The sequence below is a fragment of the Rhinichthys klamathensis genome, unplaced genomic scaffold (assembly GCF_029890125.1).
Source record: "Rhinichthys klamathensis goyatoka isolate OS25496 unplaced genomic scaffold, OSU_Roscu_1.1 h1tg001143l_1, whole genome shotgun sequence".
NCBI lineage: Eukaryota > Metazoa > Chordata > Actinopteri > Cypriniformes > Leuciscidae > Rhinichthys > Rhinichthys klamathensis.
The window spans coordinates 229,856-255,000 of NW_026607362.1; the positions used below are offsets into that span (position 1 = coordinate 229,856).

Consider the following 25,145-nt stretch of genomic DNA (forward strand, 5'->3'; position numbering starts at 1 on the left):
TGTACAGAGAACATTATATAAATGAGATTTTACACTGGATGCATTAAAGCAGAATGTGTTTTTCCTCACAGAGGAACTCCTGAAGTCTCGACATCATTGCGGTGAGAAACTGCTGAAGAGAAGATTCATGAACACAAAATTGAGAAGATGTCATTAATAAAACCAAGAGATATATTTTCCTAATTTGTTTTACAGACACAAACAGGCTTTAATTGAGGAACTGATTAAGCTGATACAATTAAGAAAAAAGGCTACCTTTTATTTTAAGAGAATTAGTTCAATTATGTGGTTTTATTTAAAGACACCGTTGTTAGTTCTGCACACGGCTGGAAATGGAGAGTAAATGTTGAAATTAAGTGTTATTTCATGTGTTTTTGAGTAAAGGAAACATCTGTTAATGTTTGACATTTGAAAGAGTTTCTATTATGTTGTAGTTTTGGCCGTATGAGCAGAAGAGTAGGGCTTATGGGCTTATGGCGAGGTTGTGAATAACTGCATATTGATATTTTGATATTATTGTTGCTTTGATCATTGACAAATATCTTTGCTATAATCATAGAGCAGGAACAAGTGTGTTGCAGTGCTGCAGTCTTTTTAATTACAATACAAGTCAAATATGAACAAGTCATTTCCATTCACTCGAGGTCACACAATTATGAGTCAACTTAAAATAAAAAAGACATGTTCCACTAAAAATATTAAATGTATTGTGTCAGACTACATAATTTAGGGAATGTTACATGATTTAATCAGGTAGAGTCCATGAAAGAAATCAAACCCTTCAATACTCAAATATATGTGTAATATTTGTTATCATAAATTAAGTAGCACTTAAGTTTTATTTTTTTACAGTGTATGCACCTCTAATATTAAATGTTGAAAACGAATTTCATTATGCAAAAGATTAAAAAAAAGAAACAGCTGGGATTGAGACAACAAAAGCTACAACTTTGTACTCTATCTATAAGCACCATCAACTCTTTCCAGGCCAGTGTGTGTGGCTCTTAAAAGAGCCTTTGTGTGAGCGGCTCCGGCCTCTACTTGGAGCTGGTGTACTTGGTGACGGCCTTGGTGCCCTCAGACACGGCGTGTTTGGCCAGCTCTCCGGGCAGCAGCAGACGCACGGCGGTCTGGATCTCTCTCGACGTGATGGTGGAGCGCTTGTTGTAGTGAGCGAGACGAGACGCCTCACCGGCGATGCGCTCGAAGATGTCGTTGACGAAAGAGTTCATGATGCCCATCGCCTTGGAGGAGATGCCGGTGTCAGGGTGAACCTGCTTCAGCACTTTGTAGACGTAGATGGCGTAGCTCTCCTTCCTGGACTTTCTGCGCTTCTTGCCTCCCTTCGCGGCGCTCTTGGTGACGGCCTTCTTGGAGCCCTTCTTAGGCGCGGGCTTGGCTGGTTCAGGCATGATGAGATGATCGCAGAGCTGACGAGTCAGTGTGAACTCAGCAGCGACACTGAGGCTTTTATTCACTGCACTATGCTAATTTACGAGGAGATGCTGGTTTTTCTGATTGCCTGTTTTCATTGGCCGAACCCATAAACTCGTGTTTCATTGGAGAACTCAAAGCATCACGAGCGGAACGAGGGCCAATCACAAACGGTTAAATGGAAGACGGTTAAATGTTTGAAAGACGCTGTTTCCTTTGTTTCATTTCCCGCTCTTTCTGTTAGTAGTAATAAGCGGTTCTAGACAAATATTGTGCACCATCGTGTAATTAAAACATCTTATAAACTCATGGAGGGAGCTTGGACGAAAGAGACCAATAACAGTCACACTCCCTTTAAAAACCTCGGAGTTTTTTTTATTGATCAATGAAACAGTTTAAACTACAGGAATAGTAAATAAAACCCCATTTTAATACGATGATATTTTTTAATTTTCTCCATTTTCACTTCTGCTAACTTTGGTATCAATCTTATCTAATTTTCTTTTTGTAAACCACATTTTAGCATCAGAGAATAGATAAGATTGTGTAATACAAATATAATATTGTAGGTATCATCTGTTGGGTAAAGAGAATCAAAAGATGCTTAAAGTCTTGATACATTATGAGTCTTTATGAGCTCATTAATAAGTCTATTCTCGATCCAGAAAACAAAGTCCTTTTTAATTAATCTTTTCATGCATGAAATATGATAACCTCAGTCAGGATTTTTTTTCTATGTGTTTTTATTGCTCTTGGGGTAATGATTTTTTTTTAAAACACATTTTTAAAGAGACTTTCAGATGTCCACTTGATTGCACAGTATGCCTTTTGGCTTTAACTGAAGAGATTCTGAATTAAACATAATACAGTAATAACACAGTAATAGTGTGTGTATTTAACAAACCAATCAATACAATTATATAAAATCATGTGAAAACTATAAAATATATATAACAAATATATATATTGTTATTAAAGGTTATATACCGCATGACAAGTAACGTGCATTGAGTAATCAATTACTTTTTTGATGTAACAAGTAAAGTAATGCATTACAAATTAACATACATTACTTGTAACGTACATTATGTATTCAACCGCATTACTTTTTTGATGTTAATACAAATTACATTCTAATAACACAAATACATTTATTTACAGTCAGAACGGTATATAAAAAATACAGTATGAGCTGTAGCTGAAATATAGATCATGCATGATCTCCAATTTAGTGGACAGATGATTAATCAGAATTTCCTCCCAATCTAAAAACAATACTTGGAAAATGTAACTGTGATATGACTTATTAGATATTCCTTGATGGTACATTGTTTTTTACTGTAAAGTGTGTGAAAGTCTCAGGCGTCTCTGTGTTCAGCTCTGCTTTAGATGTTGTTTTGGGCCGCTTGAAACACGAACATCATCCCGATAAATATATACGTCTGATCACACAGTATTAATGTTTTAACTCATTAAACACGCATTTAACTGTTCATCACGACATTAAACTGGTCAATCTTTTTGTACAGGTGTACTTGTGCACGCATGGCCCTCGAGAGAAAATATATGTTGCAGGGAAATACCACAGGTATTTCATAAGTACACTGGATAGAAATGTGTTCAACCTATGTGTGTGCTTTCTGCTATTTCCAAAGTATGAAAGATTACTGTAAATAACAGTGCCATTATGATTTTTTTTCTTTTGCAGGTCACTAGAAGAACGAGACAAGTGCCTAATACGATATCATGCATGACAGACCATCCTGGCCTTGAACCTGTGTGCCTCATATATATACATATATATATATATATATGTTATAAAAGAAGAAACATGCAATAATGACAGATACTTATTGATGTGACACTTTTATTGTGTCTCAGCATCAGCGTACATACATGACCCATAATGACCTGTGAACAAAATAAACAGTAAAACACACAATGTTTGTGTCTCTGCAGGCAGCGCAGACACTTGTCCTACAGTCAGCCGGTGCTGGGGTTTCCCTGGTCGAAGTGTACGTGTGGTCTTCAGTGTCCCGATGCATGCCGGCTTCAGACCCCCCCTTCACTGAAGCGTCTGTCGTGCCGAGAAGAGCGGCCCGGACGCACGGGAATCTGCTGTAAGCCATCCAGATACGGCAGGGGATCACGGACCACCTCTTCAAAAACAGTATTCATCAAGTCGATGACATAGCCTGTAAAGTATTGTTGTGGAAATTTTAATAGTCATTGATCCCTTACAGATATCATAAGAGAGAGAACCTATTCAATGTGTAAAATATATGTGTGTACGTGCTTGTGCGTGACGTTTCAGGAACATCTGGGACAGGACAACTGAGCGGATGGCCAGTTTATTTCAGTACTAGTTTGTGTCTTTACAGGGGCGGACTTAACCATTAGGCAAAGGTCGGCAATTGCCTTGGGCCCCGAGCTACCTAGGGGCCCCCAAAATGCCCCATTAAATTATGCTTAAAGTTTTGTTTTGTTTTTTACTTTTCGCAAATTATATATTTCTAAAAAACATTTGCGAAAAAAGGCATCAAATCATTAGTGTAGTGAGGTGTACAGAGTAGTAGACAGAGTAAAAATGAAGCGAAGCTACCCAAGCGGTGCTGAAAGAGCAGGAAGCGGGAGGAAAGCAAAACGTTTTTAGCAAAATTGCAGAAGGTAACAATACATAGTAGTAGAAGAAGAAGAAGAAGGTCAGTTCTCGCGCATGCGTCGTGGAAATCTCTTGAACTCTCGTCTCAGGCCCCCAAGGAAGCAATGGAATAGTCGAATAAAGTCGTTAGTTTTGTTTTTTTCCGCACAAAAAGTATTCTCGTCGCTTGATAAACTTATAGTTGAGCCACTGTAGGCACATGGAATATTTAAACATTTTCTTTAATGACTTTCAAGGGCCGTCAAGTGTCATTCCCTTAGGCAGCCTATGGAGGAGTGATCCAGCTCTCAGATTTAATCAAAAATATCTTCATTTGTGTTCCGAAGATGAACGAAGGTCTTACGGGGTTGGTACAGCATGGGGGTGAGTGATTAATGACTTAATTTTCATTTTTGGGTGAACTAACCCTTTAAGTAGAGACTGAACAGCAGTGAGGACCTTATCTGGGTGGGTGAAAGGTACAGCGGGTGAAGAGGAACCTTGAAAAAAAGCATAAAGGCGGTGTCATATCTTCCTCACTCCACAGGGTCACTGCTGTGTTGGCGACTGGGCCTATTCTTGCAAGAATAAATACTTCTCTTTTAATAATTTGATTCCGAGTTGTCTCTTACGCAGTGATGATGTTTAACAGAATTTTTGCCACAAAGTTATTTTTTATTTATTTGAATATTCATTTTATTTGCTCATTTGTAAGTACCGGTATTGTTTAAAATAAATATTTTTTGGAAAAGCTTACAAAATGTTGGCTCTGGTTTGACTGCGTGTCCTCCCGGTTTGGGCTTTGGAAAGAGAGGCTCGTACACGCGTTTCCCTTTAGATGTCGTCACTTGTGTCCGGACAGCATTCTCATTGAAGTGCATCGCTGCGAGATACAGCCTAAAGGAGAAGACAAACAAACACAAAAAATGTTCATATTGGCATAGTGAATAAATCAACTATTTTATTTATCATTAAAATTATGAAAATATTAAAAATAGCACTTATATACTTATAAATCTACACCATTCTGTAAACTGTAGTCTCTAACTGAAAGGCACTACACTGCATTTGGTTTGCCTAGACAGAAAACAATAGTATGCCCCTTTCAAACGTATCTGTTTATGTGTTGTGTTGTGTCTGACCCATGTTCGAGTCGTGAGGGAGAAGACAAACCTGCAGAGCCTCCCAATGAAGGGGAAGACAACATGTTTCGGTGCAAAGTGCGAGATGACTTTGTGAAATGACTCCACAGTTGATGTCTGGTAATGTGGACTCAGCTTCTCTACATCTGAAAGCACTCTCTTGTTCATCAGGACCCTATGAAGCTTATCCAGTGCTGTTGAACCTTGGGGGAAATCAGTGTGAGGTTCTTTATAAAACACATGAATATTGTAGGATTAACATAACTTGCTTTTTACGGTTTACTTGGCAAATAACACATTGAGGTTACACACCTGGATGAAACCACTTGCTATGGTCCTTAGACACCCTTTGCTCATGTTGACAGCGAGGGAACGCTGGGTCAGAATGTGTGTGGATGTCTTGAATGTGGTTCATGATGGAGGTCCATTTGGCGACCCTCTCGGGTCCCGAATCAGCGCCGCTGGCGGACCAGCACAGGTGGTTGGTGATGCTCTTACGCCACTTCTTCACCAAACTACAGTCCTTCTCTCTGGAAATTTTCTCCAGCTTCTTTGACAATCCTGATGAAGTCAAATTTACAGGCAAAACATATCAGATTTTTTATTTATTTGATGCAGTAAGCTTTTTCAGAAATATGGATAGCACTAATACCATGAATATTTGAAATCTATTTTCTTTCAAAGACGCAAGCATTACCTTTCACCATGTGCCAGACGTCATAATAGTGGTTAATTTTACGATCCTTTAAAAACTTTCGTATCTGAGGGTGACGGTCAGTAACAACGCAGTCCAACTTCACGCCGCTTTCCTCCAGGAGGTCCAGGCTTCTTCTTAGGCCCTCCTCCTCCATGTGGCGGCGTCCCCCTACCTCGCTGCTCTTAGCAGAAACACACAACCATATGTAATATCTCCATAAATTACATATTTAGTAAGAAGTGTGCATGAAAAATATAAGTCTCTTCTTCTCTATGTAAAAATTGCTGTGTATGTTATGTATGCTGTATTTTATCTCTGAAATTTGCACAGATTTGTTAAAAAATTATACTAAAGACAAAGGTGTCAAATGTCAAAAAGTTTTACGTAGTTATACATAAGAAGAGTATATTAGCCGTAGTCTGCAGTTGAAGTACCTGCACCAGCTGAATGTCTATTATGTTGTTGGTCTGCAAGTCCATCATAGTGTAGCTCCCATATTTTGCCGAATGTCCTGCAATTAAAAAAAAAAGAAGTCATTAAAGGGGTCATATAATGGTACATGCACTTTTACAAGTTGATTGTACTGAAATGTGTGTTGGCAGTGCCTGTACACAACCATCATATGATGATAAAAATCCATCCAGTGTTTTTGTTTTAATCTCCTTATATGTTTTCCCCTGCCTCAAATCGAGCCGTTCGAGCCTGTGACATCACACGCTCGGAAGCCCCGCCCACAATTGTTGATTGACAGGAGCGTTTCAACACAGACCCGCCCTCGCTCGTGAGCCAGCTGTCAATAATAGTCTGCGCGGACCGGCGCGGTCATTGTTGATATGCTGGAGCACTGTCTATGAGCAGAATGGCGTCTAAGCGATTGTGGTGTTCTGTTCTTGGGTGTAATAACGAACACAGTCATTTTAATGTTCCTGAATCGTCGGTTTACACTCAGGGTACATTACGGCATGTTTTCTATGTATGACGTTCTCAATATAATTCATAATCCCACGTCTATACTGAACAACGCGTTATGGTTATTGTGTTATTGAGTTACGGTGTACGCACAGAACAGAGAGGCGGAGTCAGCACAGCTCATTATCATTTAAAGTCATATGCACTGAAACGGCGTGCTGAACACAGAGCTGTTTTTGACCAGGTAAAATAACTGTTCTCTTACAATACTAATGAGAATTTTTAATTAAAGTACATTACAAACTTTTAATTTAGACCCTAAAGAATCATATTAGCTTGTACAAAAATGGCATTATATGACCCCTTTAATCATTTTTAAATAATGCAGAGGTATTATCAGCACATAATCTTAATATTTACAATTACAGGTGAAACTCGAAAGATTAGAATATCGTGCAAAAGTTAATTTATTTCAGTAATTCAACTTAAAAGGTGAAACTAATATATTATATAGACTCATTACATGCAAAGTGAGATATTTCAAGCCTTTATTTGTTATAATTTTGATGATTATGGCTTACAGCTATGAAAACCTTTTCACAATATTCACATTTTGAATTTGGGGTTTTCATAAGACATAATCATCAACATTATAACAAATAAAGGCTGGAAATATCTCACTTTGCATGTAATGAGTCTATATAATATATTAGTTTCACCTTTTAAGTTGAATTACTGAAATAAATGAACTTTTGCACGATATTCTAATCTTTCGAGTTTCACCTGTACTTGTGAAATGCATAGTTGTTTACATAGAAAGAGAAACTGAATTAAAAACGTGCACCTGGCGAGTCTGCTCGCATGTCACCAGCAACAATGACACTCTTGCTCTGGCTCAGGTCGTGCCGTTGCAAACTTTGCTCCTCAGTCCACTTGTATATGATAGCAGGCTCAAGGTATGTCCTGGCATGTCTTCTAAAAGCATCATATGTATGTGTTTTCAGGTGCATCGCCCTGAACACCTTTAAAAAAAAAAACAATTGTAAAATATTTAGTTGTCCTGTCTAGTGTTGGCTGATTTGGGGGGTACAAATGACACAACACCTTTCGCATCTTCAGGAAGGAAGCTCCGCTGAAATAGACGGCGGCGGAGAGCTGGAGGTCGCCCGCGGGAGTGCTGCCGACCACAGGCTGGCTCCGCCACCGTCTGGAGAACCCACAGCGAGCGCACAGCTGCTCGATGGCTATAAAGGTCCCTCTTCTGCGTGGGCAGACATCACAAGCCCGGGTGCAAACAGGACAACTCTCGAACAGGCTGAGGAGACACTCTTCAAAAACAATGTACTTTGCATCCTTGTGGAATGGCATTGATGTGGCACTGAAAGAAAAAAATACATTGTGCTTGTTAGTGTATTAATTGCTGATTTGTTACAGAGATATAACTTACAAAACGTGTGATGATTGTGTCTCGGCTGTAACAGACCGTGCTTGTGGATCAGACACGGAAATGGGGAATATTTCCTCTTCAAATTCAACACGGGGTCTTTTAGCGGGCCTTGAAGCCTTCAATGGGGTTGGTGTACATGGATCTATTGCGGCCCATGACATTTCAGTAGTTGTGGTGCCTACCGCCACACTTTGAGATGACACGGTCACCTGTGTGCCTACCAGTAAAATATATATATATATAATTAGTAAGGGGAATAATGGTAACCCATGCAAGATTTCAATAGCGGGACACAAGTCATCTTTTCTGTACATTAGCGCAGAAGGATCTTGATGATTATGAAAAGAACTGCAGATTTACTGAGTTAAACAAGCTGGCATTTAATAATAGTACACAGTTAATCTGTCCTTATAATCCAGCACATATGCACTTAATGATAAGTAACATTGCCTTTGCTTTGAAGGTGTGAGCTCAGTGTGTTCACAGACAGCGGTGTTCCCTCACACAGGACGCCGGGATCCTCCGTTTGGCAGCCGACATCATTAGTGCGCATGCGCTGTGGTGCACTCTGATACACAAGCGTGCGAAATAAACATACATCAGTTTTCAAACATTAAAACATTTTAACAAATCGACTAACGCTAGATGCCTTGTCAAATAAATATAGCTTCATCTTATGTGGTGGAGAATGTGAAGTTAGCTAGAAGGATCGAGTGAGCTAACATTATCTGTGAGCAACTAAACTAACGTAGTTGTTGATGAAATAGACGAAAGTAAAATTATTTGACAAAAGGGAATTTACATATGTATTATTTTGTAGATTTATATGACAACACAGGCAAGAATTATTAATCTCTCAGCGTAATGCCATACTATTTAGTTATGTATGCTCGTTACTTGGAGTTTGCTATTGTTACTGTACTAGGATCTTGCGCTGGATCTACATTACACAGTGTAGATTATCGTTAATAATAGCACTAGTTTACCGCTTGCGGGAGTATAGTTGGAAGTGCCCCCTTCTTCAGGATGAGACGCTGAGAGAAACCTGCTTGATACTGTCCCAGGTTAGAAAATAAGTCCGTGGTGAAATGGGCAGAACAAACTAACAACTTCGAGTTAAACTGTTGCGGTATCCGATTATAGATGAACATCAACCACGCCTGTTGACATTTCTTTTCTGTGGGAAGGGTATGAAAAGTCCTCACATCCCCTGCACAGCCTGGAACATAGCATTTGTTTCCATGATCTGCCATTTTCCCTATGATGACCCTCGCTTGTTTGTGTTGCCAACTATTCTCAAATGAAAGTCGCTTCTTCTTCTTCTTCTTTTGGTTTTATGGCAGGTTGTGAACCAACTTTAAAGGTGCATACCGCCACCTACTGTGAGAATGAACTAAATCCTCCTATATCCTATTATATAACCCAGTATTCTTAATAAATCTCATGATTGCATTTATTTGTTTTCCTGAATTTGGACCATCATTTAATAAGTTGGCTATAGTGAATTCCTGGCATCCTACAGCTTGCAATTCTTCTTTAAGAATCCTCCTTTCTTTATTATAAGCCTTACATTTCTTCAATACATGTTGTACTGTCTCCTCTATTAAACATACTTCACATAAATAATGATTAATATCTTGATTATAATAACTCATTACATAAACATTGAAACAGCAGTGGAAATTTTCAGTTTTTAAATACTGCTGCATTATTGTCTCTTTTGAAACATATTTCTGGTTTTCATTTATCATGCATTGAGAAGAGCCAAGGTGGATAGACGGGCAGAGCCACTGGGGCTAATGTGGATATTACTGATGCCTATTTGTTGAGCCTGCTGTCCAGCCAAAGATATTCGATATGTCTGCTCATATTCCCAGCAGTTTTACAATATGTTTTTGACTGGGTGATGATTAGTTAAATGTCCTTTAATAGCAGTCAGTCGTGCATAGTCTTTACCGTCACAAATAGTTGTGCATATTTCTTCCCGCCAGAAAGGGGGTTGGGCTTTGGAGGGAAGTTCAGTGATTGGTTTAAATGTTAACAGACTCTAAGCCAATGAGCGACTGGCGCTCTCGGTTAAAGACAGTGTGTGGAAGCGCTGCTCTTCATTCTGTTCTCTTCCACTGTGAAGGTTGTAGAAACTGATCTATAAAATGAGCGGCAGAGGCAAAACCGGCGGCAAAGCCCGAGCGAAGGCCAAGACTCGCTCGTCCAGGGCAGGGCTGCAGTTCCCCGTCGGCCGTGTCCACAGGCTCCTCCGCAAAGGCAACTACGCCGAGCGCGTCGGTGCCGGAGCTCCTGTGTATCTGGCGGCTGTGCTCGAGTATCTGACCGCGGAGATCCTGGAGCTGGCTGGAAACGCCGCTCGGGACAACAAGAAGACCCGCATCATCCCCCGGCACCTGCAGCTGGCGGTGCGCAATGACGAGGAGCTGAACAAGCTTCTGGGCGGAGTGACCATCGCTCAGGGCGGCGTGTTGCCCAACATCCAGGCCGTGCTGCTGCCCAAGAAGACCGAGAAGCCCGCCAAGGCCAAGTAGTGCTCCGGCCCCTCACCGACGACCAACGGCTCTTTTAAGAGCCACTCATTCCGTCTGATAGAGAGCGCTTTTCTTAACATTTACCAACGCTATAAACTCATTTAGTTGAGAAAGAGTGACCCATTAAACCAGTCAAATGTATGATTGTTCTGCAATATAATTATAGTAGCCACAAGCATGCCTGCTGTAAACGCATGATGATCCCTTAATAGTGTTTGGCAGAGGCAGTGTGAAATGTTGCTTCCCCTAACCCATCTCCCCATGTAAGTATATTTGGTTACCAAGCTCTGATAATGTATTGAATATTATAATTGACTATCCAAAATATAAAGCTAAATACGCTTCAGCGGATTTCCAGTGTAACAGAAACTAATCAATGTTACTGTGGGTCTTTTGCCCTTTAGCTGCTCTACTCAACTATCCGGAGGGCAACAAGCGTGTCTTCATTTCTGGCTGCAGTGCTTTTACACAGACTGTAATGTGATTTTGTTCTGATCCGAGATCTGCACAACCACTGAGAAACAAGACGAGTATTTCAGAACAAATAAATGGGTCAATGACGTGACACCTAAATTTTCTCTCCGACTGCATTTTTTCAGGCAAAAATGGGTTTAAATGCCTAAAAAGATACTGCATATTTGTAGTACCTCTCCTATGTATGTACTCACTTTAACTTTTCAAAAACCTTTAATTATTTATTTATTTTATTTTTGTTATTTAAAGTGTCAAAACGTCATGTGGTGCGAGTCGACCGTCCGGCCATAACTTCTGTTTTGAAAACATCTTTGAAATTACTCTGAATTTATTCAAATTTATATTCTGCACTATTTGGCATGATTTCCAAAATGTTTTGTAATCTTTTAAAAAAAAATTCAAAGCATTTGCATTTATATTTCCATCATAATATACAAACAAACTTTGTCCGATGATGTCAATTTTATGAAATGTCATGTGGTGCGACCATCAAAGAACTACCATTTTGGGACGTATATGTTGAAAACTATTCAAACACAGGACGTTACATCATAAACCAATTTACCAACGACCCATAGAAGCAGCCAGCAGGTTTGTAATTCTCTCAAAAAAAAAAAAAAAAAAAAAAAACCTTTGTAATGGTTGGTATGTAGTTGCCAAATTTGGATGTCATGTAATAAAGTTATTTCTACAAATATATATTTTTATAATAAATTTCATAGTGACCTTTTCTTGCAAGCTAGCTTGGTTTGTTTAGGTGGTCAATTATGTGCCTGTAAATTGACTGAATTTGAAAATATCATGTGGTGTGACCAAATATCATGTGGTGCGACCACTGCAGACTGTTTTCAGTGATAGATATATGTCCTAGTTTGGCAGTTTTATGCTTTTATATTCAATCAACGGTTTATATGTAAAAAAGTATTTTACTTTAGTATCATTTGGAATATATTTTTATGCAATTTGGGATTTTTTTTATACATTTCAGACAGTTTATGTTCACTCTTTGTACAATATGAGAAAAAAAAATAGAGCGTGTAATTTCAGTTTAGTAATACTGCATATTTATTATTTAAAACTATTTTAATCTGTTTTACCAGATGCCACTGCCTGCCAAAAATTCTTACCCTGCAGCAAGAGCGGAGTACCTTGATAGGAGAAGAGTGAAATATTATAACAGTTTAAAATATCTGTTTTCTATGTGAATATATAGTGAACTGTAATTCATTCCTGTGATCTGTAAATTATATTTTTAAAACATTTCTATCAGTTTTATGTGATTTACAGGAAAAATAAGTCTGTTAACTAGATTTAAGAAGGCAACTCAGAAATTATAGAACAAAAAATTAGATCATTATTTACAAAAACTCAAAAGAAATGCAAATACTTGGTTTCTAAACACTTTGCTTACTAAGAACGTGTAAAATAATGTTTAAGCATGTTAAGGAAATTAATAAATTTTAAGATAAATCACGGTCGCACATATGACATTTTTTAAGGCTACGGACAATTCATCTAGATGAAAAAACACATTTTTTTAAATGAATTTAGGTGTACACAACATCCTTAATGTTTGAACAATTGCAACAGATATTATTATTTTTAGTGTTTTAAAATTGGCCTGTCGAAAATCCTTATACGTCATTGACCCAAATACAGAAATGTGAGAATAAAGCCTATGGATGTCTTTGTTACACTGATTTATTAAGTAGTAAACAGAACAAACCCTCCGCTTGTTTGAAAAGAGGAAACGCGCAGTCATTGGCTAACAGTCATAAGCACACGTCACACACTAGCCAATCACAAGCCTCTGCATCATCGTGACACTCTGAGCTCGTGACGGTCCAATGCTATAAAAGCAGGAGGCGTGTAACAGAAACAGCATTTCCAGCACAAGCAGGACCGAGAGAGGAGAAACTGCAGCGATGGCAAGAACCAAGCAGACCGCTCGTAAATCCACCGGTGGCAAAGCCCCGAGGAAGCAGCTCGCGACTAAAGCAGCGCGGAAGAGCGCGCCCGCCACCGGCGGCGTCAAGAAGCCCCATCGGTACCGGCCCGGGACCGTGGCTCTGCGGGAGATCCGCCGCTATCAGAAGTCCACCGAGCTGCTGATCCGCAAACTGCCTTTCCAGCGGCTGGTGAGAGAAATCGCCCAGGACTTCAAGACGGACCTGCGCTTCCAGAGCTCCGCTGTCATGGCCCTGCAGGAGGCCAGCGAGGCTTATCTGGTGGGTCTGTTCGAGGACACCAACCTGTGCGCCATCCACGCCAAGAGAGTCACCATCATGCCCAAGGACATCCAGCTGGCGCGCCGCATCCGCGGAGAGCGCGCTTAAACCCCCTGTGCACGCGCATCACACCCCAACGGCTCTTTTAAGAGCCACACCACTTACTATAAACGAGACAATTTCCACTTTAACGCTGAATATAAAGCAACAAGATCCTTTGTCGTACGTGATATGATGCAAGTAAAAAGTTAGGTGTGGGTAATTATGAGAGGCAAAGGCATGTGCGAATATTCCCAATATATACAATTGGCCACTTCTGTTTGATTTTATTAGTTTATGGCATGTGTGTCAGACAGCCAGTGATTAACACAACTAAATGATCACAGTTCGCCTCTTTTCATTAAGCAGAAAAAGCACGGTATAAATGTTTTCATTATAAGCTCATATTATCACTAACAAAACCAATATATGCGTGAACATGTGAGAGTGAATCTGAACGGGACTATGATAATGTAGGATTCACCTAAACATTTACATTTTCATTTCAACACACACACAGAGGGCATAAATATAATATCACAGATGTCGCTATTCACAATTTTACTATATTCAATATTGTGATTTGATGACTTGTGTCTCTCTCTCTGTTTACTTTGCTGAGCTTGTAGAACAGCGCTGTTCAATATTAACTACTGTAAATAACATGATCTGATTAAATTATTAATATTTAATATAAAACAAGGGAAAGACTCCTTCAGATCGGGGTGGCGGTTAAATGTTTCGCGCTCTATATTTTGGGGGAGGGGCGCGCGCATGTGACGGTGCTGGTTTCTGTCAGGTCCTGTAAGCAGATGTAAAAGGTCTCCCTTCAACACTCGTCATTCATTCTTCGTCATCGTTTGACCAGTTCTACGATCTTGTAAACATGTCTGGAAGAGGCAAAGGCGGGAAAGGGCTCGGAAAAGGAGGCGCGAAGCGTCACCGTAAAGTTCTGCGCGATAACATCCAGGGAATCACCAAACCCGCCATTCGGCGTCTGGCTCGCCGCGGCGGCGTCAAGCGCATCTCCGGGCTGATCTACGAGGAGACCCGCGGTGTGTTGAAGGTGTTTCTGGAGAACGTGATCCGCGATGCCGTCACCTACACCGAGCACGCCAAGAGAAAGACCGTCACCGCCATGGATGTTGTGTACGCGCTGAAGCGACAGGGACGCACCTTGTACGGCTTCGGGGGATAAACGCCTGAAACCCGGAGAAACTGACGGACCCAACGGCTCTTTTAAGAGCCACACACTCCCGCACTGAAAGAGTCATGATTTAGCTGTGTCAATCATCAAATTAATTATAATAGGTTTTTAACAAAGTCATTTGACTTTATTAATGATGTTTTTAATATTTATAAATATTTTTCAGATGAGACCTAAAATATTGTGTATTACAAAATTAACAAAAAAGACAATTAGATCAAATAATTCTACAGTAAGCAGAAGTGAAAATGCTGAAAACAGAAGCATGTTTCTTTTTATTATTATTATTCAAATGGGTTTTTATGTGCTACTCCTGTAGTTTAAACAGTTCAACGGTTTCATGAATCAATTAAGTTCTGAGGAAAAGCTGTTTTTCAAGGGAGTCTGACCGTTATTGGGTCTCTTTTCTCCAAAACTCATTCTAATGTGCTTAGTTTTAATTACACGATGGTGCAAAATATGTCTAGAACCACTTATTTAATCAGAATTACCAACATCTAAAAATAAAAAGCGGGAAATGAAACAAAGGAAACCGTGTCGTTCAAACACAGGATGGTAGGCGGGGCTATCATTTAACCGCCTGTGATTGGCCCTCATTCCGCTCATGATGCTTTGAGTTGTCCAATGAAACACGAGTTTATGGGTTTCGGCCAATGAAAACAGGCAATCAGAAGAGCTCCGTGTCTCCTCGTAAATTAGCATAGTGCAGTGAATAAAAGCCTCAGTGTCGCTGCTGAGTTCACACTGACTCGTCAACTCTGCGATCATCTCATCATGCCTGAACCAGCCAAGCCCGCGCCTAAGAAGGGCTCCAAGAAGGCCGTCACCAAGAGCGCCGCGAAGGGAGGCAAGAAGCGCAGAAAGTCCAGGAAGGAGAGCTACGCCATCTACGTCTACAAAGTGCTGAAGCAGGTTCACCCTGACACCGGCATCTCCTCCAAGGCGATGGGCATCATGAACTCTTTCGTCAACGACATCTTCGAGCGCATCGCCGGTGAGGCGTCTCGTCTCGCTCACTACAACAAGCGCTCCACCATCACGTCGAGAGAGATCCAGACCGCCGTGCGTCTGCTGCTGCCCGGAGAGCTGGCCAAACACGCCGTGTCTGAGGGCACCAAGGCCGTCACCAAGTACACCAGCTCCAAGTAGAGGCCGGAGCCGCTCACACAAAGGCTCTTTTAAGAGCCACACACACTGGCCTGGAAAGAGCTGATCATGCTTGTTGATGATTAAATGGTTGGATGTTCGATTTCGGTTTTTTTGGAGTCGACTCCGATACCTGACTCCTAATATTGGAATCGACTTCTCCACCTCCACTCTATTTATGTCAAACCATAGACTGTAAAAAGATAAATAACACAAACAAACAACACGTCTGAAAACAAATACAGAGTCGATGCTTGTAGTTGATTCCGACACTAGAGCTATTGAGAGTAGACTCCCCAATACTATGGTCAGTTTCAGCTAAGTACTGTTACTTTTTTATTATTATTTTATTAATTTTTCTTTGGTGAATGAGATCCAGTGTTTTTAAATGACCATGAAATTCCAACCAAAAACATTTGCATACAGACTGACACGTTTTAGTTTAAATCTTTGGTGTTGTTTGTATTGTGTTACAGCATGACTTTTATTTCACTTTAACTCAGTTAAACTGCTTATTGCTTGGTGATATAAAGTTAAACTAATCTTAATCTAATACAGAAATCGCCTTATTATAGCGCCACCTAGTGTCGTGTGTGTGCTTAGAAAAACTGACTGACAGTCTAATCAATCACAGAAAACCAGATCACACTCTAAAATTTTAAATATCACAAATAACCAGTGTTGGGGTAACTTGAGTTATGTAATCAGATTATTTTTTCAAGTATCTAGTAAAGTAATGCATTACTTTAAAAAAAAAAAATAGGTAACTGTTTCCATCCGTCCTTTTCATAAAAAGTAATCAAGTAAAGCGATTAGTTACTTTTTTAGGGAGTAACGCAATACTTTTAAAAGTAACTTTCCCCAACCCTGTAAATAACATTGGGCCAGTTGTTCAAAACATTTAATCTGGATCAAAATGATCCGGATTTGGAAATCCCATTTTTTTCTATCCAGGATCAGGTAATCCGTCTTTCTTTTATGCCGTTTTTTCAAAGCAACATTGGACTGGATCACCCTGATCCAGATACACAGTTTTCAAGATTACCAAATCCGGATTACCAGCGCTCTAAATGGGACAACATATCACAATGTGGGCTACCAGCTATGAACGGGTAGAAGAGCCAACATGGGGTCACTGTAAGTGTTTCTTATTTTGAGACAAAACACAAAAATAACATAAACATCCACTTCTAATCATAATTTATTTTATGACCCACATCTGAACCACAACAAAATAAACAACAAACATACATTAACAAATACATTGTGGACATTTTGAAAACATCTTAAAAAAAATGAAATGGCTAAATATCCAATAGTTAACGAAATAAAGAATGTTCAGGGTTCTTCTTCATCTGAGGAGGAGAGACCAGCATTTCCAAGCCCGCTTTTATGAGGCGGATCTGAAGTTTCGCTTTGGTTTGCTGTAGTTTGGTCAGCTTGATTTGTTCCTCTGCCAGGAGTATCTGTGCTTCTGCTCTTTCAGTTTCTCGTTTAAGAAATAGAAATCATCATTTTTGTTCGACAAAGGACGCTTCAAGCCTCTTTTCTGAGCTCTGTGACTGCTGGCTCTACCAGTGAGGATCCAGGTTGTTCTTCAATAATAGGGCTGAGATCCAGAATGAATGTTTCCTCTGCATTAGGAGGAACTGGCTCACTTTCCTCTACAATCGTAGGCTCACCATCCCCTACAACACCTTGAATCCCATGCAGAGCTTTAGAGTTCTCACCTCCAATAATGTCCAGAATCACATCTGTGTATTCACCTTTCTTAAAGGATTTGTTGGCTGTTTGGGTGTGTTTTGCTTCAGCAAGGTCCTTCGTTGCTCTGGCCCTCAGATTCTTCCATCTAAATTTCACTTGCTCCAAGGTCCTCTTCTGGCCAGACCCCATTGCATTTGCATTCTGGGTGGTTTCAACCCAAATGTCTTTCTTCCTTTTGTTAGTCACCATTCCACCTGCAACAGAGCTTCCTACTGAGGCATAATGGCACTGAACACCCTCCAGCAGTGCATGGGTTTCTGCAACAGTGAAATTAGGTCCTTTTGAGTCCATGTGTAGCGTTGCGGTGGGTGGTAAACGGTTCACAAGTACCAAATCGTATAGTGGTAAATAAATAACAAGCTGACTACGCCACCCCTCTTCAGAGAGAGGGGAAATAACTACCCAATGTAAATAGGGCACAGAGGTTCGTTACCATGGAGGGCAAAGAGACGTGGATATCAGGACAAAAGTTAATTTATTAAGTTCACATCAATAGGTAAAACTTTCTGGTCACTGTAAGGCAGGATGTCACACACACACACATGACTCGTACCACACTGTTCATCCACACACACGATAAACAAGAAAATAAAATACAATAAATAATTATTAAGATGGCTGAGGCTCACCCGGAGTGGAGGAGGCTAGCTAAGTATCTAATTCAAAAGCCACACGCACACACCACGCTCAGTGCTTGAAGTACCACCACCAGAAGGCAAGAAAAGCTAGCCTCCCAACCCGGGGTCCATCAGCCTAAAATAAACAAAAACAAGATTAATGAATACACTAAACAAATGATACTAAACACAACTAATAACAAAATTCGGAGTGGTTGGTGGTACCAAACACTCACCACAAAGGGAGCACTAACTTGTAGACAAAACAAGTTCACAAAAATCACAGGGCAACAAAGTTGCAACTTAACACATTGCACAATAAATCAACATCCAATCTAACCAAAAACAAAAATAAAGAAACATACAACTTAACACACAGGCAGCCAATGATAAGATGACTGAAGGGCGAGGCCACGTACACCACTTCGGCACCTGCAGCGGTGAACAGATCGATGGTTGTAGCGGTGAAGACATACAACAAACACAGTAACAGCAGCAAGACAGCAGCCAGTCTAAATGGATTTTATGCAGAAAACGATCAGCCCAACGTCCACATTAAGACGGAGCATCTTCAAAGGAATCAATATCCTGCTAAAAACATCAGACATCAGTTGATTAGCTCAGTTAAATAGTAGTTGAAACTTTAAAGTCCCCATGAATTCAAAATTGACCATACTTACTTTGTTTGCCTAAATTGATCGTTTTGTGGTGAACAATTCATCCATGCAAGTCAATCCACACAAAAAAATTTTTTGGCTTCGTAATCTTTAATCAAAATCTGAACTTTCCCCTCTGCGTTGGAGGACCTTCCCTGATGACGTAGGTTTGACGGGTTGGGCGTCGGCTTAACATCCGTAACCACGCCCCTCCAACTGACAGCAGACAGGCTGAATGACAACACCTACTTTTCTAGATCCAATCAGGTGCTAGTTGGGAAAAAAGCCACGCCCACCATTTTGCCTCATTTAGTATTCCGTTTCTCTCGGAAATACGTCACAACACTGGAGAAAAGTCGTTTGCAACAAGGGGCGGAGCTAACAATGACGCATGACCAGGTGGCATAAACAGTCTTTAAATAGGCCAGGGACAGCGGCCGATAGGCTGCCACATCTATCACTCATGTGACAGCCACAAATAACAAGGCGGGGTCTAACCCGCTCTGCCACACATGGTTTCACCGCTTCTGTTGTAGTGAACACAGTATTTATAGGCCTTGGGCATGATTGATTTAATTGAAAACAAGCCACAGCACGTCAGCCAATTGGTGTGTGGGTATTTGACAGCCATCTTATATTCAGCCTTTCTCAGAGGACTTAGAGAGAGGCACTGACATGGCAGGTATTGTCCATCGCTACCACCGTGTTGGTGGAAGAGGATACCGTCAAAGGGTGTACAACCACTGGAGCAATACACCACTGAAGAACTGTATGCTCGCTTTCGCTTTGGGAATGCTGATATTAAGTACATTGCAGACCTTGTCAGGCCAAAACTTCAACGGAGAACCCGAAGGAGTCACAGTCTGTCTGTGGAAGAACAGGTCCTCATTGGTCTGCGCTTCTATGCATCTGGGACTTTCTACCAAGTTGTTGGTGATAATATGGGAGTGGACAAATCAACTGTGAGTGATGTAGTGAAAGCTGTGTCAATTGCATTGGCCAGCCTGGTCAATCAGTTTGTTTCACTTCCAAAGGATGTCCAGATTGCCCAGACCAAGCACAAGTTTTTTCATTTGGGGAACATGCCCAATACTATTGGGGTTATTGACTGCACTCATGTGCATATCCAAGCACCTCATGAGAGGGATTGGGAGTACATCAACCGAAAGGGGAGGCGCAGCATCAACATCCAACTTGTGGGCGATGCTGACCTCATCATCACAAACTGTCGTGAAGTGGCCTGGGTCTCTCATCCTGAGAGAGAGTGCTTTATACAGAGAGCTCCAAACCAACCGACCGGATGGCATAATATTAGGAGACAGTGCCTATCCACTCCTACCATGGCTGATGACTCCTTTCGTGCAGCAACCACACCTGCGCAGGCACGCTTCAACACTGCTCATTGCAAAACAAGATGTGCAATTGAGCGTTTAAATGGAGTTCTGAAGAGACGCTTTGCATGCCTTAACTACTTGCGAGTGGAACCACAGGGAGCATGCAACATAATACTTGCGTGTATCGTCCTGCACAACATCGCTACCAGGCGCTGTCCCTCTCCGTGATGATGGTTATGATGCACCTGAGCCTGTTGAAGAACCAGACCAACCTCTGGTGGTCTGTCAGAATCAGGGACTGACTGGACGAATAGCAAGGGATGCAATTGTTAGACATTATTGTTGACAGGCTCATCTCTGATGATTGTTTCTTTGAAATTAATATACGGTGATGAATGACCGAAAAATGAATATATTATTTTTGTTTGTTATTGAAATCTGTTTGGGGGATTATTTCATGGGGACAAGATAATTTTTATTTTATTTTTACTTTACTATACTGAATAGCTTCATTGTTAGCCCATGTCTACTTTATCACTGTTACAACGGTTACACAAGTCAAGTGCAAAATATAAATAAAAGTATATACACTAAATGATACAAATGTATTATTTGACCAATTTTAAAGTTTTACTACATTTTCTTCCTGAAATCCACCTTGAAATCCTACCCCCTGTTGGGGTCAGGATAATCCTGTTTCTTTGGATCAAAGTTATCCAAATCCCACTGACAAGTTTTGAACAACACAAACTGAAGGTTTGATCCAGATTAAAACTAGGATTGGATTCCCTGATCTAATCTGATTTCAGATTCCTTCTTTCCCTTTTGAGCAACCCATTTTCAAGATTTGATCCAATCTGATAACCAACATCCGATCAGCTTACCTTTGAACAACTGGCCCTATATGATACCTTAATAAATCCTCTGAATGTCAAATAAATAAATCCAACTGTTAATTTCGTCTCAAATGTACAGTTTTTATTTAAGTGTTTCATAAAAAAAAACAGTATTTGACTAAAAATCAAAATGTATGTCGTTTAGTGGAAACATTGATGATCATCATGAGACACATTTTTCTTTTCATTCATTTAGACTTTTTATGTGTGTAAACTGCCATGATTAATACAAAAAGTCATTTATTCATTCAAAGTAGAGTTTTTAAATAGAAATGACTCAATGGCTATGTGTAAAATGTTAAAAAAAAAGGAAATATGATAATAATAAAAATAAACTTTATTTTATATAGCGCCTTTAATGCAGCTTATTAGGGCACTTTACACGATAAAAATACAAAGAGAAAAAATAGAAAATACACAGATAGAAATACAAAGCGTAAATATATTATAATTCGTTTACTTTGAATAAATAAATAAAGTTTGTAAAACTGAAGATGTGGTGTAGGAGTGACTGGGTGTTTCGGTTCAGTGAAGCGCGTAACCGCCTCTGTGAAGGTCAGGAGACTCGTGCGCGCGCAGTGATCGAGCGCGCTGCGGGTGTCAGTCAGTCAGTAATGGCGGAGGAGCTGGACGTGGATTCTCTGATCTCCAGATTACTGGAGGGTGAGTAGCGCTCCTCGGCACCTCTCTCTCTCTCCTCGGCGTCAGGGATCGGGTCTGTGGGATCGAGTCTGGCGGGTGTACTCGCTCATTCCAGCGGGGTTGTGTCCGAAAGGCCCGTGTGTGTGTGTGTGTGAGAATATGTCAGCTCGGCCTCCGACAACAAACGCGCGCTCCGGTTCAATTCCCTCCAGTGTCACATGATGTGTGATTTTGTGTTTTATTTCGGGATGACAGACGTGATGTGTTGAGTATGTTCGCGTGTTATTAAAGTGTGTTCCTGTAGCTGCAAATCTACAAGTTTATAGCGTCAATATTCGCCGGTTAAAATAGCAAACTCCCTGTAAACGTTACGCCCGTGTGTGTCTGAAAGTTCATATCATTCCCGTGTATTTCAGTATTTTTGGTCGGTGTGTTTCTAACTCGAGTTATTGTTTGTTAGCATGTAAGATGATGTCTGTCCTCACACTGTTTTGAAATGACGTCACGCCCCGCCGGTGACGTCAGCAAACCAATACTGGAGTTATTTGAAGAATGTGTTGTTCTTTATTGTGTGACGTAAACAAGCAAAACCATGTCCTGTCGGTTATGTCGAAATGATCTAATTTTATAAGTGTACTATATTTAAAAAGGACAAAAATCGTCAGTGTGAATTTACAAATATGCAAGTCATATATCAAGTGTGATTTTGCATATTATTATGCGATTCACAACAGCTGTGATGATGTGTGTGTGTGTGTGTGTGTGTGTGTGTGACCATCAGCTGAAGCATGTAGGAGTGTCTGTCAGTCATATGAATCAATCAACAGATATTTAGTTGAATATTGAACATGTCTGGGATGTTTTGCACTGTTAAAGCTTTAGTTCTCCCGAACCTGATGTTCTGCCTTCATTTCCTCATCATCATCACTTTCTTCCGTGAAAGAAGATATTTTGAAGAACGTTGGAAAGCGAACAACACTGAGGCTTTTCTCCGGCTGTCTCCAGAACAGGGAAAGAAAGCGGCGAGCGAGTAAATGATGAGCGAAGGATCATGTTCCCTTTAATGTTCTTTTATTCAGTTCTTCAGTCATAGTCAAGTCATTTAAATATTCTGTGTACATTCATTAATAATAGTCACTAATGACTCAGTTAATGTGCAAGTTATTCACATTAATGTTTAAACTAGTCATGAAAGGGAAGTTTGCTCTTCTCTCCTCTATTGTGTCGAGACGCTTCAGGAACCAGATCTAATGTGGGCGGGGCTTGATTGTGTCCGTGGGGAACTGATTGGTTGGTCGTGGTTTGTTATTGGCTGGTCTCCTGTGAGTGACAGGTTGCCCCGCCCACATCATCAGAGAAGAGATGCTGAGAGGAACTGATTCTGACTCAACATTATTAACTATAGCCTGATGATGCGCAGCCATAAATCATGTGGAATAAACTCCGCAATATTCCATAACTAACAATTATCCATTTTGACTTCATGCTGACTAAAAGTGCAGCTGTTTCTGTGTGTGTGTGTGTGTGTGTGTGTGTGTGTGTGTGTGTGTGTGTGTGTGTGTGTGTGTGTGTGTGTGTGTGTGGAGATTCTCCAGAACGCTGCAAAACCTTCATCCTTCATTCTACACAAGACCATATTTGGTTGTGCACAGCTGGGGAGAAAGAGATCTGAAAATAGCCGGGACTGGTTTTCATCAGAGCCAGAAGACACACACACACACACACACACACACACACTGAGAACTCTAGGTTTAGTAGAGACTGTGTGGCATTATCACAGATGTCCGTGTGTGTTTTCCTCGTCTCCTGAGTCACAGTGACTCTGAGATCCACAGATATAACATGAGTCATGATGGGACAATCTTTCCCACTCGAGTCCTTAAAAACTCTTACATTAAAAAAGCCACGTCCCAAACACACAATTATGATGTTCTCATGATAGTTTATGAAGCCGATATGAACACACAATTATGATGTTCTCATGATAGTTTATGAAGCCGATATGACACACTCGCGCTGCACATGTTGCACTTTACTGTATTTTCCTTTTTTGAAGTGTTTCTGATCATATTTCCAGCAACTCAAACCCTCATGTTGAACAGTGTGTGAAGCGTCTCAGCTGAAGGAGATAATACACTACTATCGGCTTTAATATATCGGACACATGTTCTTATCTTATCGATATAGTAACACGACACACAACACAATGCAACACGACACACAACAACACACACGACACACACGACACACACAACACACACGACACACAACAACACACACGACACACAACAACACACACGACACACACAACACACACGACACACACGACACACACGACACACACGACACACAACAACACACACGACACACACAACACACACGACACACAACAACACACACGACACACACAACACACACGACACACACGACACACACGACACACACAACACACACGACACACACAACACACAACAACACACACGACACACAACAACACACACGACACACACAACACACAACAACACACACGACACACACAACACACACGACACAACGCAGACACACGTAATGTTGCATGTTAGCACACACAGATATACACACTGTTGTGTTCTTGTATTGTTAAATGTGACTCTGGTTTATAGTGATTTCTACATCCACTAAAGCCCATATCTTATCTCATGTATGGACTTATTTATTGTATGTATTTAATAGTTATACATTTTAAACTCAATCGTCTGTAATTTCTGTTGTAATAGTGCAGCCTCACAGGGACACGAGTCGTGGACCGGCATCTACTCTGTTCTTTAGAAAGCAATGTTCTAATCCCTGTCAGATAAACATTAAATAAAAAAATATATATTTTCTGCTTTGTTTTCAGAGGTAACCACTTTTTATTATTATTATTGTTTGTTTAAATAATAACTTTTAACTTTATTAATTTTTTGTTAAAACTTGTATTATTTGAACTGTAAAGTTGTTCAAATCATAATTTTACAATCTTTTTATGGTTATGGTTTAGTGACATCACAAGGAAAAAAAAGAATCGCGTGTGTGTGTGTGTGTGTGTGTGAGAGAGAGAGTGTGTCTGTGTGTGTGTGTTGTGCCCATACAAGGTCATCATTGTGAGGCTGTGAGGAGATTTATGTTTAATCACACACACAAACTCACACACACACACAAGTGGCTGTTCTCAAACAGGTTCTTTATGTGTGTGTGTTTCTGGTTTGACTGGCTCCTCCAGTGTGTGTGTGTGTGTGTGTGTGTGTTACAGCGCCTGAAACGCTTCCTGTGATTCTGTGTGTCTGTTGATGGATCGATCTATCTGCATCTTT

At 40.4% G+C, this 25,145-nt stretch overlaps 7 protein-coding genes across 7 annotated transcripts in view; 5 read left to right on the forward strand and 2 right to left on the reverse strand.

Moving 5' to 3' along the window:
* Positions 1-998: 998 nt before the first annotated feature.
* On the reverse strand, positions 999-1,462 carry LOC130079575 (histone H2B-like). The gene has a single exon (XM_056244887.1). It carries the CDS (start codon positions 1,410-1,412, stop codon positions 1,038-1,040), a length of 375 nt encoding a protein of 124 aa, XP_056100862.1. The 5' UTR covers positions 1,413-1,462; the 3' UTR covers positions 999-1,037.
* Positions 1,463-3,486: 2,024 nt separating this feature from the next.
* On the reverse strand, positions 3,487-8,431 carry LOC130079563 (uncharacterized). The gene is made up of 9 exons (XM_056244873.1): positions 8,271-8,431; positions 7,928-8,201; positions 7,668-7,845; positions 6,349-6,425; positions 5,915-6,095; positions 5,530-5,778; positions 5,249-5,420; positions 4,833-4,972; positions 3,487-3,629 (listed from the first exon to the last, which is right to left on the reverse strand). The coding sequence occupies exons 1-9, from the start codon at positions 8,429-8,431 to the stop codon at positions 3,487-3,489; spliced, it is 1,575 nt and encodes a 524-aa protein (XP_056100848.1).
* A 1,950-nt stretch (positions 8,432-10,381) lies between these two features.
* LOC130079571 (histone H2A) lies at positions 10,382-10,880 on the forward strand. Its single transcript, XM_056244883.1, has one exon. The coding sequence runs from the start codon at positions 10,424-10,426 to the stop codon at positions 10,808-10,810; it is 387 nt and encodes a 128-aa protein (XP_056100858.1). The 5' UTR covers positions 10,382-10,423; the 3' UTR covers positions 10,811-10,880.
* Positions 10,881-13,113: 2,233 nt separating this feature from the next.
* Positions 13,114-13,620, forward strand: LOC130079567 (histone H3). Its single transcript, XM_056244878.1, has one exon. The coding sequence runs from the start codon at positions 13,210-13,212 to the stop codon at positions 13,618-13,620; it is 411 nt and encodes a 136-aa protein (XP_056100853.1). The 5' UTR covers positions 13,114-13,209.
* Positions 13,621-14,394: 774 nt separating this feature from the next.
* On the forward strand, positions 14,395-14,826 carry LOC130079581 (histone H4). Its single transcript, XM_056244894.1, has one exon. The coding sequence runs from the start codon at positions 14,438-14,440 to the stop codon at positions 14,747-14,749; it is 312 nt and encodes a 103-aa protein (XP_056100869.1). The 5' UTR covers positions 14,395-14,437; the 3' UTR covers positions 14,750-14,826.
* Positions 14,827-15,507: 681 nt separating this feature from the next.
* On the forward strand, positions 15,508-15,948 carry LOC130079576 (histone H2B-like). The gene has a single exon (XM_056244888.1). The coding sequence runs from the start codon at positions 15,533-15,535 to the stop codon at positions 15,905-15,907; it is 375 nt and encodes a 124-aa protein (XP_056100863.1). The 5' UTR covers positions 15,508-15,532; the 3' UTR covers positions 15,908-15,948.
* Positions 15,949-21,743: 5,795 nt separating this feature from the next.
* The window catches only part of LOC130079564 (serine/threonine-protein phosphatase PP1-beta catalytic subunit-like), an 18,322-nt gene continuing 14,920 nt past the window's right edge, over positions 21,744-25,145 (forward strand). The window contains exon 1 of the mRNA XM_056244874.1: positions 21,744-21,834. Coding sequence (XP_056100849.1) covers positions 21,786-21,834 — 49 coding nt within the window. The 5' untranslated portion in view covers positions 21,744-21,785. The remainder of the gene's footprint in view (positions 21,835-25,145) is intronic.

Bases quoted from the DNA above. Each gene is read 5' to 3' on its own strand.
- LOC130079581 (XM_056244894.1), top strand. From the start codon at position 14,438: ATGTCTGGAAGAGGCAAAGGCGGGAAAGGGCTCGGAAAAGGAGGCGCG.
- LOC130079571 (XM_056244883.1), top strand. From the start codon at position 10,424: ATGAGCGGCAGAGGCAAAACCGGCGGCAAAGCCCGAGCGAAGGCCAAG.
- LOC130079563 (XM_056244873.1), bottom strand. From the start codon at position 8,431: ATGTCATGGGCCGCAATAGATCCATGTACACCAACCCCATTGAAGGCT. The intron at 7,846-7,927 runs GTGTTGTGTCAT...TTTTTTTTAAAG, and splicing joins CCTTCCTGAAGATGCGAAAG to GTGTTCAGGGCGATGCACCT. The intron at 6,426-7,667 runs GTGCACGTTTTT...TTTTAATTGCAG, and splicing joins CATGCGAGCAGACTCGCCAG to GACATTCGGCAAAATATGGG.
- LOC130079576 (XM_056244888.1), top strand. From the start codon at position 15,533: ATGCCTGAACCAGCCAAGCCCGCGCCTAAGAAGGGCTCCAAGAAGGCC.
- LOC130079567 (XM_056244878.1), top strand. From the start codon at position 13,210: ATGGCAAGAACCAAGCAGACCGCTCGTAAATCCACCGGTGGCAAAGCC.
- LOC130079575 (XM_056244887.1), bottom strand. From the start codon at position 1,412: ATGCCTGAACCAGCCAAGCCCGCGCCTAAGAAGGGCTCCAAGAAGGCC.